The sequence below is a fragment of the Trematosphaeria pertusa genome (assembly GCF_010094035.1).
Source record: "Trematosphaeria pertusa strain CBS 122368 unplaced genomic scaffold BU26scaffold_11, whole genome shotgun sequence".
NCBI classification, from domain to species: Eukaryota; Fungi; Ascomycota; class Dothideomycetes; order Pleosporales; family Trematosphaeriaceae; genus Trematosphaeria; species Trematosphaeria pertusa.
In genome coordinates this window covers 1,381,578-1,396,004 of record NW_022987222.1, presented here as the reverse complement: position 1 = coordinate 1,396,004, position 14,427 = coordinate 1,381,578, and the positions used below count along the sequence as shown (strand labels likewise).

General features: G+C 52.2%; 6 protein-coding genes across 6 annotated transcripts in view; 4 read left to right on the top strand and 2 right to left on the bottom strand.

Moving 5' to 3' along the window:
- Positions 1-151: 151 nt before the first annotated feature.
- On the bottom strand, positions 152-946 carry BU26DRAFT_567810 (uncharacterized protein; the record flags this gene model as incomplete). The annotated part of the gene is made up of 1 exon (XM_033833697.1): positions 152-946. One exon carries the CDS (start codon positions 944-946, stop codon positions 152-154), a length of 795 nt encoding a protein of 264 aa, XP_033681326.1.
- Positions 947-3,082: 2,136 nt separating this feature from the next.
- On the top strand, positions 3,083-4,397 carry BU26DRAFT_567809 (uncharacterized protein; the record flags this gene model as incomplete). The annotated part of the gene is made up of 3 exons (XM_033833696.1): positions 3,083-3,742; positions 3,803-3,870; positions 3,917-4,397. The coding sequence occupies 3 exons, from the start codon at positions 3,083-3,085 to the stop codon at positions 4,395-4,397; spliced, it is 1,209 nt and encodes a 402-aa protein (XP_033681325.1).
- A 2,383-nt stretch (positions 4,398-6,780) lies between these two features.
- Positions 6,781-8,445, top strand: BU26DRAFT_521742 (Di-copper centre-containing protein). The gene is made up of 7 exons (XM_033829614.1): positions 6,781-6,939; positions 6,997-7,140; positions 7,192-7,354; positions 7,409-7,495; positions 7,551-7,741; positions 7,798-8,068; positions 8,153-8,445. The coding sequence occupies exons 1-7, from the start codon at positions 6,851-6,853 to the stop codon at positions 8,384-8,386; spliced, it is 1,179 nt and encodes a 392-aa protein (XP_033681324.1). The 5' UTR covers positions 6,781-6,850; the 3' UTR covers positions 8,387-8,445.
- Positions 8,446-8,504: 59 nt separating this feature from the next.
- BU26DRAFT_567807 (zincin) lies at positions 8,505-9,908 on the bottom strand (the record flags this gene model as incomplete). Its single annotated transcript, XM_033833695.1, has 2 exons — positions 8,505-9,033; positions 9,112-9,908. The coding sequence occupies 2 exons, from the start codon at positions 9,906-9,908 to the stop codon at positions 8,505-8,507; spliced, it is 1,326 nt and encodes a 441-aa protein (XP_033681323.1).
- A 1,808-nt stretch (positions 9,909-11,716) lies between these two features.
- BU26DRAFT_521741 (uncharacterized protein) lies at positions 11,717-12,760 on the top strand. Its single transcript, XM_033829613.1, has one exon. It carries the CDS (start codon positions 11,785-11,787, stop codon positions 12,424-12,426), a length of 642 nt encoding a protein of 213 aa, XP_033681322.1. The 5' UTR covers positions 11,717-11,784; the 3' UTR covers positions 12,427-12,760.
- Positions 12,761-14,063: 1,303 nt separating this feature from the next.
- The window catches only part of BU26DRAFT_432134 (uncharacterized protein), a gene marked incomplete at both ends in the record, with an annotated part of 719 nt that continues 355 nt past the window's right edge, over positions 14,064-14,427 (top strand). The window contains one exon of the mRNA XM_033823958.1: positions 14,064-14,421. Coding sequence (XP_033681321.1) covers positions 14,064-14,421 — 358 coding nt within the window. The remainder of the gene's footprint in view (positions 14,422-14,427) is intronic.

Sequence of the window (14,427 nt, the reverse complement as noted above, 5' to 3'; positions counted from 1 at the left end):
CGGAGTTAAAGTGAGTCTAGCACGTTCGTCATTTCTCAAGAATTTCCATATTTCATTGTCATTTGAGAGCTAGTTTTCGCCGAATGGCTGTGCTAGGTAGCACAAGGTGTGCGGTCGTACAGATACGGGCCCGCTTCCTGATACGCCATCCTCAGTACCTCTCGCCTTCGGCCCATTCCAGCCACCACGTCTGGCTATCCACGAGACCACCCAGCTGGCACGCAGGGGGTTTTAATCCATCCCGTCGGTTGCCCTCTTCGGCTTCCTCAAAAGCCTTCGTGAGACTCTCTTCCAATACTTCTCGTGTCAAATCGTCATCGGGATGGACGGCAAAAAGACGCACATTGGGTCCCCAATTCCACAATTCTACAAAGTCGCTCGCCTCCTCCGGAAACACATCTCGCACATCCACGTCACATTCGTACTCGAAACCGTGGATGCAAATCTCTGCAGGAACGCTCTGCTCCACGTAAACAAGGTGCGCGTGTCGTACGAACTGAGTCAGGCGTCGCGTGTCTGAGGGCGACGAGTCCGCGATAGACCGCGGCGCGTGATACTTCTCTTTGTTCGCCGTCCACGTTTTGATGTCTCCTATCTGTCCCGGCCGTAGGCGGAGGAGAAAACTGACCCAGTCGATGCCCAGATCGGGAGTACGATACGCCATTTCCCCCTCGCCGGGAAATACGCCCGAGCTGATGACGAATCGCGGAGGGGTCGACCGGAGATAGTCCAGTTTCGGCTTGAGGATCGCGCCTGCTTCGCTGTTGACCAGGCGGCACGTAGCCAGGATGGCGACTGGGAGCGTTCTGACAACGGGGGCAAAATCCAAGAGCTCAAAACCGATTATTTCGAGGTGGCGCGTCGTAATAGGCAGCCGCTCGTACACCATGAGACGGAGTTCCTTGGAGAGATGGAGGAAGCGGAACGGTTGCGCGTTTGGTGCCATGGCTGGCGAGTTGTCGCAAACTTGAAGAGTTGGTGTTGCGAGCGTAGGGCAATACATACGTTGAGAGTAGATTATATGCGCGGTAAGGAAAGTGAAAGGCGGGGGCGATAGATGGCAGGGTCCGAACGGCTCTTCCCCGTAGTTCGCGCACAATGGTCACATGATAACCAAACCCAACGACTGTCTCGCTTTTCTGCTACGCGATGCGTTGTGAAACTCCTCAGGCGCGACTTCCGCAGAGTGAGAGGTGTGGGTTTTCAAGACAAAGGAAAGGGAAAATGGGCGAGAACAAAGGCGCCAATCAATGCCCTTTCTTCGCCTCCTCGAGGGGCTTTGCTCGATTTGACGCTCACAAAGGCACGTCCGCTACTTTCCTAGCAACGTACCGATTCACCCCCCGGTAGGGTGTTCCGATAACTGCATGGAAGAGGAGGGAGGGATATCTTGCCCTGCCAAGCCGGTTGCTTGTGCTTAGTAATGCTAATGCTAGAGGATGCTCACGATGCGGATGGAGAAATCATATTAGGAGGGAAGTTTGGGAATGTGAAGGCATGGCTAGGGAGTGGCTTCTTCTCTTCGTCTGGTTCTGTCACGAGGGAACGAGTGGGTTTTGGTGGTTATGCTAATATATCAGTGAATAGGCACCTATGGAGATGGGAGGTGGGTGATGGGAGTATGAAGGGAATAGTGATATACCTACCTAGGCAGGTAAATGAACCATAAAGTCACGTGATGATACGCGAATGACTGGGTACGAGCTGGGTCGGTGTCGGTGGTATTTCTCCCTTAGACTATGGGCCCTGGGCGTTATTCCGAGTAATATAAGTTCAGCAAGTCAATACTGCCCATTACTAGCTCATGAGTCTGGCCAGGCAGCTTTGAAGGAGTGGAGTAAAATATGCTTCGTTCTACGGCTGGCAGGCCTAGTACGGAATGACCCCTGGGCTCACGGCGGCGTCCGCAGAGGGCATGTCCAGGCGATGTGATATTCAAGGGGCTCGCGGAACTCGGGGGTTGTGCCGGACCTCGCTAATTTAGCTAGATTAGGAAACGGCGTGCCCGGCTCAGACATCTTCCCACACATCTTCCATCCGACCCCCACCATCCCACTTCTGACTTTCATCCCGTGTCCGCATGTTGTATCGTCCTGCTTCCTTTCCCGGACACCGCGCTGCATGACCTGGGACAGCTGCTTCCTCCAATGCGCTTGAAGTGGAGGACGGATGACAACGCACGCCACGCCATATACTCTCGAACATATGTGACGACTCTCTTCCCGCATCGTCGCAGACTCTCGAAGCCTCGAGATACTATTGACCGGCTCCAGATGCACTCCTGCCCAACTTCAGGTGGCTATGCCCGACACGGCGCCAGGCAGATGTTGTCTCGCCAATCAGCTGCGCCACAGCCGGGTACAGCGCATACGTGGCGATGGTCCTTCAAGTTCGCTGAACCCGCGGCGTGATCCTCTGCGGCTTCAGGATACCGGCTCTTACGGAGTGCCCCTTTAATCCAATCATCAAGACCCTTGACGCTGAGGCGCCGGGTCTCAGTGTTGAGATCTGGCACGATCGCTCGTATCCAGGTGTCCGTTCATGGAAATGACCATGTGCTAACCCACTTGGGACGCCGTCTCGTTACTCGGTGCTTATCTTTTACCGCTTCCTGCAGCACTTGCGGTTGCCTACTTGTCTTGAGCCTCTGGAAGGGTCGCCGACAACAGGATATTTCTCCAGAAGGTTTCTCCCCGCGCGATCCGTCTCAAGCTCGTTCCATCGACTCTCTTCCTCCAGCTTCGCCATCCCGGCCTGTGACCATTCCCAGCCGCCGAGTCAACACCTGTAAGCATTCTCTTCAACATTCCGAACTTTGGAAGGTAGGGAACATCAGGTAGTAGTGAGCAGACGAAAGGATAGTCCTAGCTCTCGCCGAAATACATTGCACACCTCATGATCATTGGCTCACCCACATACTCGTGCTTCTCGCTCGAGAATTCGAACTCTTGTGTGATCAACGACGTGCTAATGCTCTCTCAGATTGCTTGCCTAAGTCGGGCCCCTTTCCCTGTTTCTAGAGTCTTCGTGGCCGAGCATGCCTCTCTCGTCGCTAAATAGTTTTTGATTTCGGCCCGTGATCATGGCTATCCCAACCCAAGCGCGGACTACCACGTCTTTCATCTTCCGCCGACGGCCGACACCTGAGGGATCATCGCCTTGGGAGGACATATTCTTCATCTACCCGGTGGAATCCGACGAGCTTTCTCAGGCCCTCAGGGATGCATATCCACAATGTTCAACCCTCCGTGAACGAAAGCATCAGGCAGTTATCGATTTCCTTAGTGAAGAGCTTCGCCAGATGAAATGCAAGGCTCCCGACCCTTCTCCCGTTTTTTCAAATGCCGACCTCCCTCAACACGCTCAGCGAGATGACTTGAGCGCGTTCAACGATGAGTTGTCAAATTCCAGCCGGCAGCACAGCACTTCCACGTGCACGTCTCCGTCCGTGTCCTCGGTCCGCTCGTCTGTTATTGCCGATCGATCTGCTCGCCATGCCGCCTTTCTTATGGCGTACAACGCCGAACCGGCTGTCTCGACCATTACGAAGCCGACCGCAGATCCAGGCGCATCAGGAAAAGTTAATTCGGCGGTTGCCGCCCAGCAATTTGTGTTTAGCGCACATGATGGGCGGGCGATGCGACCGAAGACAAAGCGAAAGATGACCTTAGAAGAGCGGAGTGCTTACAAGGAAACGAGGAAAAGAGGCGCATGTGACAAGTGCAGGAGGCAGAAAGGAAGAGTACTCTCAGCCCCAGCTACAAGCACCGGACTTTGCGGTGTGTAAGCTGACCAAGACCAGTGCACTCACGTGAACGAAGGAGATACTGAGATGGCCGTGATAGAACATGTCAATAAGGTTGCAAAGAGGTGCGTTTTCTAACCTACTACTTTAGCCTTCCATTCACGACGACAGAAACCTCTCAACCGGATTCGATCGAGGCGCGCAAGAAGGGGTTCGGCCAATCAAGATTGAGCTTTCCCCGACCGTACACGTGGCCCATTCGACACACAACGATCCTCAGCCCACAAATACAGTACAGCAAATTGACACCAACCGGGCACTAGGACCTGACAACAATGGTCCCCTGCCGCAAGGCGACGACGGTTGGGAAAGCGTAGAAGGGTACGTACAGTCTGAGCCGAACCTAGACCCGCTTTACATGTCGGGGGCCCAAGCCGATGAGCCATGGTCACCTTTTTCTGGTCGGGATCCGGCGGAGCCGTACATGTCCGGATATCCTGAGGAGTCTAGCGTAGCTAGAAGTGCTTTCTTATCTCCGTCTATGGTCACCCCGCCTTCTGCCAGCCTCACGTTTCAATCTGGCCATCCCTTTTATGGATCTCCGTGGTCCAATAGCCAGGACCAGCCAATGGGAGGCCCCGCACCAACGTGAACGTCAATAGATGATGCTAGACTACAATATGGACCACAATCTCCATGGACATTATGCATGGCCACTTTTCCCTCCGATGAGAGCTGGCGTTTCCGTTCGTGTGCTTGGAGACCCATTAGAGCACTGCACTAGCCGCGATGAGACCAAAGCAACCTAAGCCCAATCAGGTCTCCCTGGACCAGCCTTATGATCCCGAGGAATGCTTACAGCCCTGGAAAGGCGGACACGCAACTAACGCCCAAGTCCGTCAACTATGGACTGCGCCTTGGGCAGTCTAGGCTGACGGCCGCACTTGCTTGCTCATCGAAACCTTGGAGTGGAAAATTGTGACATAGTATGTCCGATATCCACCGTTATGATGGTAACGGCCCACTTAGGATTTCGTTCCGGTTGACAAATGGGCCCGCAATGGCTCAACGACCACTACAGTTCCACACCCGCTTCTTCATGTTGGCTCACATGTTCATGGCCGCGTCGTCACATCATTTCCCTGATGTGAAAAGGATCCACTTGGAACATCGGCCGCCATGGGGTCAACCATAGAAAACCTTGTGAATCCAGGAGGGCGTTTCCCCATCGCGGCCACGTTACTGGAGTGTGTTTGCAATTCTCCGCATCGGCTTCTAGGGCGTCGATGGGACTCTTCTGGTTGAGGACTACCATGCTTCGCCGGTCTCCATCCTCTTGTCTGGTATCTGGATATGGCCTCTCTAACCCGGAAGCCTTAGGATCTTCGAATGGAAGGGGCATCATATCCGAAATGATGGCCATATCCGCGTGTGGTCTTCTTCGAACCCGCCCCGCTGGCCATTGTTATTTGCCCCTGCAAGGTACCGAGAGAGCCAGATCGCTGGGACCTTGGCTACAATCCGGGAACGCGTGCAATTATCGACGATATCGATTCGAGTGCGTAGGGAATTTTTTTCTTGTTTTTCGACGTATTGGCCTAGCGATCGCTCTGTTTGCGTAAGTTTGACTCGTTCAATCTGGTACTGTGTTTTGGCTACCTTGGTTTTTCCTCTCCATCTTGGATTCCTAAGCGTCTTTATGGTCGGTCACAGTACGGCCTTGTTCAATTCGATCGCCCAGACTCCCGGTATCTTACGCGCGCTAGGATAGACTAATATCATTAAGCCGCCCTTGGGATGGCCTAACCTCTCAAATTCCTGTCGATATCCGCTCTTACTCCATCTTGACATTGGATCGGACACGATTAACTGCCAGATGTGTTTCTGTGGTTCTTCTTGCTAGATGAGATCATCTAGCAGCTTTCTCATGTTAGTTCATTTCCTTCTCCATGAACCGGTACCTTGCCTTGAGGACCACTGCCCTTCGGAGGACTGGACATGCCACATTAGTCGAGGTTATACTAACTGACATCGCGAAGATCAACACCTTCAACCCCCACCGATCGTTCGAGCAACTCCACTTCGTCCAGCGCCGCAACTCCGACCCATACGTCCGCGACTCCGGCAACCGATACGATGCATGTTTAGCTTTCCATTCCTCCGCTATACGATATACGTCCCCTATTTCACCTACGATTTCTTCATGTTTACGCGCAATGTCCATGTTACAACGGCCGACAATACGTTTCCCGCTCAACTACTGTTTGCATTTTGGTTCTGGAGGGCGCGGAGGGCTTCTTTTACGTTATACATCACAATTCTATAAAACATATGCAGCTCGACACATACGTTGGCAATTGGGAATGAAGCTACGTTTTTCGCATGCCTGTGCATGGACTCCTTGGGTGTGTTTCTCCTGGTGATGCTTGCGAAAAGATCTGCAGTTCTAGAATGGAAGCGCTACCGAATACACCCTTCTGGAGGCGACGGACCAGAATACAACAGCTTCGAAATCCCCATTGATAAAGAGGACACAGGGTATACGTTACCACATGTCTCGATTCGGAGCCGTTTAGCATGGGTAGTTCGAACAAACACTAGATTGCTAGCTATGCCGCACTCACGCACGGCACAAGTCCAAGAAGCAACAGTCCTCTCTGATAAGCTTAAATGAGGCGAAATTGCCCGACGCGGTTAATCGACATGCCGGCAGATGCCCCTGTCCATCACCGCCACGCGATTGGCCCCACCGCGCCTTTAAACATCCCGGACGCGCATCTTCGACTACGTTCCCCACAACAGCATTCTCGCTACCCCAGAATGTCTCATATCGGACTATACGACGCTCCACGGCATGACAGCTTCGATTGGTGGCTCGGCGCGCGGCGGCACTCAACAGTCAGACTGCAACACTGCCATATTGGCGATCGACGTGGGCCATATCGTACACCAACGGCAGTTTTGCCTCTCCTCTGGTGCGTGCGCGTGCGATTGGTTGGATGCTTTTGTTTATGTGCGACCAGCAGTGGTACTTGAGAAGCGCTGCGCCCGGGCCCGTCTTGTAATCGAAGGCACCTCGCAACTTTGGCACAGCGACTTCACAAGATGATCGCCGTGACGTGGACTCTTCTGCTCTCCTCGGTGGTGGTGACTGTGGGAGCTGGACCCGTGAAGCAGTCCTTCAGCCTCAACCGGTAACTTCCTAACTATTCAGCGAACCGAGCTCGTCATAGCTGACCCATCTGCTTCAGACGATCCGACGGCTTCCCGTATCCGCTGGACGAAGTCGACAAGCTCGAAGAAGACTCTCTTGCAAAGTTCCAGGCCTACCTTGCTAAGAAGAACGTCACCTCTCATGGCTGCACGCTTGAGAAAGCGGCGAAGAGGCAGGAGTGGTACGCATTATAGCCTTCAGGAAGGCCTTGCGAAGCTAACTCGCACGCCAGGCACGACATGACGGTGCCCATGAGGGAGGAGTATATTAGGGCAGTTCTGTGTCTCCAGTCCAAGCCTCCGAAAGCCAATCAGACGGAGTACCCTGGTGTCATGAACCGCTACGATGACTTCGTCTTGACGCACGAGACGCAGGCTTTCCATCTCCATTCCACTGTAAGCTCTTTTATCCAAGAAGGAAATGGGAATGCTCACTAACCGTTCGCATAGCCGCATCTGTTTCCGGCACATCGTCTCTACATCTGGGCTTATGAGAAGGCACTGCGCGAGGAGTGTGGTTATACCGGTTACCAACCCGTAAGCTCCCCGTTTCTGAGCCGGTGTTCATGCGACCGACTGATCCAACTTCAAGTATTGGAACTGGGGCCGCACCGCGGCCGACCCAGCAAACTCTCCCCTCTTCAACGGCAACATGTCCAGCATGGGTGGCAACGGCCTCAAGACTAACTACCCCGGTGTACCAACCATGGGATTTACGCCGCCGTACGATATGATCCCCGCCGACGTCGGCGGCGGATGTGTCACTGAAGGACCGTTCAAGAAGTGCGAACACCCTCCCCATAAACTCCGCTGGCACTCCTTGCTAACCCTCCTCGAAGCATGACAGTCAGTCTCGGCCCCATCGGCGGTGTCCTCACCGACATCCCCAAGAACCCGCATCCCCGTGGCTACGGGGCGAACCCGCGCTGCCTCCGCCGCGACGTAAACAAATACGCCGCCGGCCAGACCTATGCCAACTACACCTACGCACTCATCACCGAGTCCAAGGACATCGACACCTTCCAGGCGCACATGCTCGGCCAGCCGGAGAAGAACGACTGGGGCGTCCATATGGCAGGTCACTACACGATCGGTGGTGATCCCGGCGGTGTAAGTTTCTCCTCTCCTCTCCTCGCACTCGCTCATCATTCCGCTTGATTAGACAAGCACACCAACTAACGTTCTGCTACACAGGATTTCTACTCCTCGCCCGGCGACCCGGTATTCTGGTTCCACCACGGCATGGTGGACCGCATCTGGTGGATCTGGCAGATGCAGGACCCTGAGAACCGCATGAATGTGCTGCCGGAAAATCCGCCGCAGGATGACTTCGTCGACTTAAACTGGACGGCTAGCAAGGTGAACACGTGGGATCTCAATGACAGCATTGGAGGAAATGGGGGCGAGTTCTGCTATATCTATGTTTAGAGTGCCGGAACGGCGCTAGGCTCTGCCGATAGAAACGCGAAGTAGTAGTGCCGTTAGAGGCACAAGTGAAATGAAGTATGCTACGGCAGTTGGATTCCAACCGCGCTCCACCCTGCCTTTACCGCAGCTTCTGCTCCCCGAATGCCGCTCGATTTGGCAGTCTGGTACGTACGGTCCGCCCATTGTGCGAAACCGAGAGCCTTATCCTGATCTTGCAGGCCCGAAAGCGCTTTCCACCATACCCGCCTACTATTTCCCAGCTGGGCTTCTTGGAGAAGATTACGGCCTTGTAGAACGCATGCGACGGTATTGTGGAAAGGTGGTATCGATTCAGCTTCAGCTCGGGCTTGACATCCGTGATCGCTTTAACGCATCTGTCTTTAGAGATCATGCCGTCCAACTTCTTGAACTCGAAGGCTTGGCCTGGAGTTTGGAGATCGCGAAGAGCCTTCACCTTCGTTCCGGGGAGAAAGAGATTCTCGCCGACGAGCCAATTCTCGGTATCTTTCGTCGTCCATTGCTTCTGCATGACTGCGAATACGTCGGCCAGGTGCTCCCAGAGTGCCGCCGACTCGGTCTCGGCATCGCAATCGAGCGCAAAATCGAGATGGCCCAGGATTACCCCGTGGCATAACTCATGAGCCACCCTTTTCAGAGTTAGCCATATTGAAAGCTTTGTTCGGATCTGGAGGACTGCGAGATAGAGAAAACATAGGCGAACTTACACGCAGGGCGACAGAGCACCTGGCCCCCATATCAAGCCATCCCCATCGCCGAAAGCTGCTATGCCTACGCAGCTCCCTCTTGGGACCCATATGCCGCCCATGAACTCCTTTCCATAATGGTAAGATAATTTCAATTCCGACCCTTGGAATATTATCTCATGCTGAAAGGCGGATCGGAAGAACTTGATCACGTCATCCGCAGTATCATATAGGGCATTTGCGAATCCCTGCTCTTGAATGGCCTCATCGCCCTCTTTACGGACCAAAACTCCAGGGAGCGAGCCGCGATCTGGTCTCCCTTTTCTATTGACCTTGTTCTGATGGTTGTGAATCCGCCGTTTCACCGCGGAACCTCCACCTAGTGGTGCCAAGCTCTTTGACGGGGCTTCCTTCTCTTCAAATTCATCTTCGGAGTCCCTCTTCAGTTCCGTAGGTCCTCCACCTAGTGGTGCCAAGCTCTTTGACGGGGCTTCCTTCTCTTCAAATTCATCTTCGGAGTCCCTCTTCAGTTCCGTAGGCTCTCCAACTAGTAGTGCCAAGCGCCTTAACGAGGCTTCCTTCTCTTTGAATGCATCTCCGGCTTTCCTCTTCAGTTTGGTAGGCGATAGCGACTCTTCTGAAGTTACCGTTGACGATAGTTGTTGAATCTCGGCGCGAAATGTGATGGGGTGGGAATGCTTCATCCATTCTTCCGACAGCGCTATCTGAGCATGCATTGCCCTCCTGCTATCCTCAGTGAGACCTTCATAATCTAGCAATTGGCGGAGAATATCGGCATCGAGGAACGAGCATGCCATTATGGGAGGGAGAACGGGTCAGGCGAAGGTGAGCTTCAGACTTGGTCAGGACGAGCGATGGAGAACGCGATTCTGGAATGATGAGGTAGCAGAGTCATTGCCTAAATAATTTGGATGCTACATTAATTGTTGGAGAGTGGAATTTGCATACGCTGCAATCGCTCTTCCCACAATTGATACATGCAAGCAGACTGGGCAACAAACAACTAAGGCTTGATAACTTGTTTGCTTTGACTTGCTTAAGCAAATTAAGCCGAACAAGCCTGATTCTTCCTTTCTTTTAATTAAACAAGCCTCTCTTAAAATAGGGGTGGCACGGCCTGTATTTGCGAGTTATTAAAGAAGCTGAATTAGCGTATTTTATCAAACAATCAGCTAGAAGCCTTGGCTTGGCTTGACGTGTTTGTTGCCAGGCCTGCATAGAAGTACGCTTAACATTCCTTCCCTAAGCACACTCTCTTATCGTGGATACCACAATCGTTATTCGCACTGAACGAAGACGAATCATGCAGTCATATGTGGGTATCCTTTTGTTATATGGTTTGATGGTCCTTATCCCCAGATCTCTACTACGTGACCTAGTAATGCATAAACAGAATGGAATGCTCTCCACATATTAAAATGTGAAGGCAACCGGGAGGAGTTGAGATCGAACGAGAGGCTCCGCCCAAGTGTTCATCAGCGTTTCGAAATGGGCCATACGCAGACTAAACACCACGGATATTGGCACATGAACAGTGTGTCCCGGGCTCCGTATGGCGGATATTCTCGTCCAACCTTGGGCATAGATCCTTCAGAGGTGCAGGAGAGCTTCTATGGTCGGCGCAGACAACTCAATGGGTTGAATTCGGGACATGGTTTACTGGCGCATCAGTAAGCTCGTCTTCCCCCACAATGAGGCACGGCTAGGGGAATTCGCCAAGCGCTGCTGCTCCTCGCTTTGGTTTCTTGCTAAGCGCCCTTGGCCATATTCCGCCAAGGCCCTCCTCCATTGCGTTGGATACTGAGCCACTCATCAACCATCTTCCCATGTCGATTGCCCTTAAGAGTATAACAGCTGACTTCTAGCTTATTCCACTGTTCTGCACTTCTACATAGGTGTCATTCTCCATTCCCTTCATCTCCTGCGCTCCGCTAGCCCGTGGTTCTGTGATACCCTGTTCTCTTCTCTTAATTTTGGCGTCTTTTGAGTCCTTTTGTGCGTAGGCAGCTGCCGTTAGTCAGCATAACCTCTAGAGGTTGGTGACTCAAAACGAGAAAAATCAATCAATCTCCGCTACCTGCGCTCAGGTCGACACCATGTCGTACGACCAGGCCTACAAGAACCTCGCCAAGGCATGCGAGCGAGGCTTAAAGCTCTCAAAGCCGGCTTAGTGAGCCTTCTCGCTCTGTCGAGCGGGGAGGATGGAGATCTCACACTCCTCGTATGGGACGCGTCACAGCACGGCCACGCCGCCATAGTAGTAAGCAGATAAAAGAAAGAAGAAAGAAAAACAATGATAAAAAGAGAAAGATAAAAGAAAGGAGAAAAAAGATCAAAGAAAGGAGAAAAAAGATCAAAGAAAGGAGAAAAAAGATCAAAGAAAGGAGAAAAACAATGATTAAAGGGTAAAGGGTAAGAAAAGCTAGAGAAATTAGATAGGTGCTGTTATAAGAACAGCATGCGTCGCTCTATTGTAATTTTTCTCGATATAATACAACGCTTCGGGTAGCGGGTCAAGTTGAACCATAAAAGCTAAAGCCTAGTTGGGATTAGGCAACTCAACAAATTCGAATTTTCGACTTGTCTGTTTGACATAACCTATCTTATTCAATATTTCTACTGCGACAGACCTCTCCTCTGCACCGTAGCTGCTTTACTCTCCTCATCGACACCATGCAGGAAGGCAACATGATGGACGGCGACTTTAGCTGCATGCCGCTCCCATCCCCAGGAGAAGTTAACTTCGAAGCACAAGCTCCACAAGCTCGAAAGCGTCAATCAAGTAACGGCGTCCTACCCTACGCTCCCGTTATCAGAGCAACAACTCTCGCCAATCCAAACGCTATCGAACTCTACACTTATTGGAAATATACTGGCAAGATCTACTCAGTCCAAACAGAGGGCAGAGAATCGCTTAGGGAGGCCCGCGAGGCACGCAAGCTGGTTGATGCTTACAAATATGGCCTTGAGCGGGGCTCGGGGGGTGCCGACTTCCGAGACGCGGTTATGGACGCCATGGCCGAGTTCATCGACCACAGAGGGTTTTGGTTCTTCCCCACCGACAGCACGGAAGGACATCCAAACACGAAGATGCTGCATTTCATGGCCTTCGTTTACGCGTTGAACATATACCCTCCAGAACACCGCTTCGAGGAAGACGAGTTCCGAGCAGCCTTCCTTAATGAACTGGAGAATTTCCCAAAAGACAAGACTTATCGTGAACTCTGGGACGGGTTCATGCAGGACGGACGTTGTCGATTTCATGAACACCGAACGGGTAGATGTTGGCGCGCGATATACGATAACGCCGCCTAAGAACGAAAATGTCGGTTTCTGCCCAGCCTCTGTTAAACCCCATCATTTCTCCGCTAAATTCTTTAACGGAGCCGAATCTGCCTTTTACTTGGGCATCCTTAATATCGCGCACACCGCTCCCCAAACAACATCTGATGGTCGTCTACTTGAGGCCTTCAGAAGATGCTATGGAACGGAAAAATTGGCATTGGACAGTAATCCGGACCACTCACTCTTTGGGCATAGGTTGCGTGGTCACTTTCTTCGCCATTGATGGCTTCTGGGGTTTCCAAGTCCAGCATGTCCTTCAGCACTTCTCTCTACTAGCTTAGCCAATACTACTTCAAAATCCAAGTCCAATGTGCTTGAATGTTGTCCGAATCTTCCGAGCGTAGAAGTAGCTCGCCAACCATATGTGACGGATGCCAACACCAACCACCTTCATCCCACTTTCTACCTAAATAGCCCTAAACCCATCCTCCACCATCACTTACACTCGCAATAGCCCTCGGGAGCTTGTACTGTGATGGACATAGAGTTACCAAATGTTGCCGGATATGGTTACAACTTCACGTGAACTGGTCATGCATATATATAGCCATATTTCTCGTATTCTCAATCAATCAATTCATGTCTCAATACTTGCCACTTCCCCTGAAACCAAAGTATGGGTCTATGTTCTTTGACAACCTCCTGCATGGACTTTCCGCTTTGATCATGTCAAACTTCCGGCTCATTCTCGCGGAGCAGGCTGAATCACCCGGCTATAGATGACTACGCCAAGTACCTCATGATAAGTTCGAGTTACATGGTGCTCCATTTCCAAGCGAGCCAGAACCGGTGATGTCAGTCAACAGTGACTGACAAGGCTGTTATAAGCTTTCGACCATGAAGGCGGAGGAAACAGGGAGCCTTGCACGAGGAGAGATACGCAAATACCTAGGTACTCCTGAGGCACTACCCTAAGCAAAGCCAATTGACTCGACTTGTTGCCCAACCGAAGAACCGTGAGCAAGTCGCCGTCGTTTTCACAGGAAATGTGCCGCTCTTCATCTAGTATCTTCTCGCCCTCGACACAGATCGTTAGCGAGGAGTACCGATATGGAAAAAGATCTCGGGCCTGGGGCGGACTAGCAGGCTCTGACCGACTTTGTGGGGTCATACAGGTCTTCCGATTTTGGCCGCGCTGTATTTGGGCGATTGTGAACCTAGCCGCGTTGAGGAATGTGGTATTGGGTACGGAGAAATCGCTCCTGCCCCTGAAATTCCCACGGACAATTCCAGGGACATCCATCGAAACAGATATTCTCGAGCCGTGTCGTGGTACAGTATTATTCCGCGCGTTTCACATTTGAAACAACGAACCGCTCTTCACGATATGAATCACTTACATATGCGACGACAATTGGACGGAACTATGGCCGGCCTACTGTCGTAAGAGCGTGCCCCATCTATATTGCTGATCTGACGGTGCGACATCGCAAATAGACGGGACCGTGATCAAAGGGATGTCAACGGACTCCACCAATTGGGACGACGGATAACTGGCGTCCTCAAATATGTTGAAGAGGTACAAAAGCGCAATTCCAAGCCTATAGATGATAAGCGCAGAACTATACGTTTCCCTCAAACATCTGGACGAACGACTACATACCACGATGCCTTCCTCCCGCCAAGTCGTCTCTGCTCTCACGCTCGCGTCCCTCACCTCATCAGGCAATGCAGCCTTCGGCCCAGCTTTCAGTACCGGTCCGGTTGGAAGTGGCGCATGGATCCGGGAGTCAACCTCAACACTCGTCTTGCCGAAGGCCCCCAGCGGTTCGTCCGGCGACACGTCGCTTTGGGTGGGAATGGGCACTTCGAACGGAGACTTGATCCAGTCGATTGCCGATAACTGGAACTCCGATAGCTGGAGCGTATTTGCTTATACGCTCCTCAGCACTTCGCCCACTACCCAAATACCGGTGCAAGCCCTAGGCTCGACTGCCGTCGCAGGCGATAAAATCACTATGCACTGTAAGG

Coding starts and splice junctions, on each gene's coding strand:
- BU26DRAFT_521741 (XM_033829613.1), top strand. CDS start 11,785: ATGCAGGAAGGCAACATGATGGACGGCGACTTTAGCTGCATGCCGCTC.
- BU26DRAFT_521742 (XM_033829614.1), top strand. CDS start 6,851: ATGATCGCCGTGACGTGGACTCTTCTGCTCTCCTCGGTGGTGGTGACT. Junction 6,940..6,996: donor CAGTCCTTCAGCCTCAACCG/GTAACTTCCTAA, acceptor CATCTGCTTCAG/ACGATCCGACGGCTTCCCGT. Junction 7,496..7,550: donor GTTATACCGGTTACCAACCC/GTAAGCTCCCCG, acceptor TCCAACTTCAAG/TATTGGAACTGGGGCCGCAC.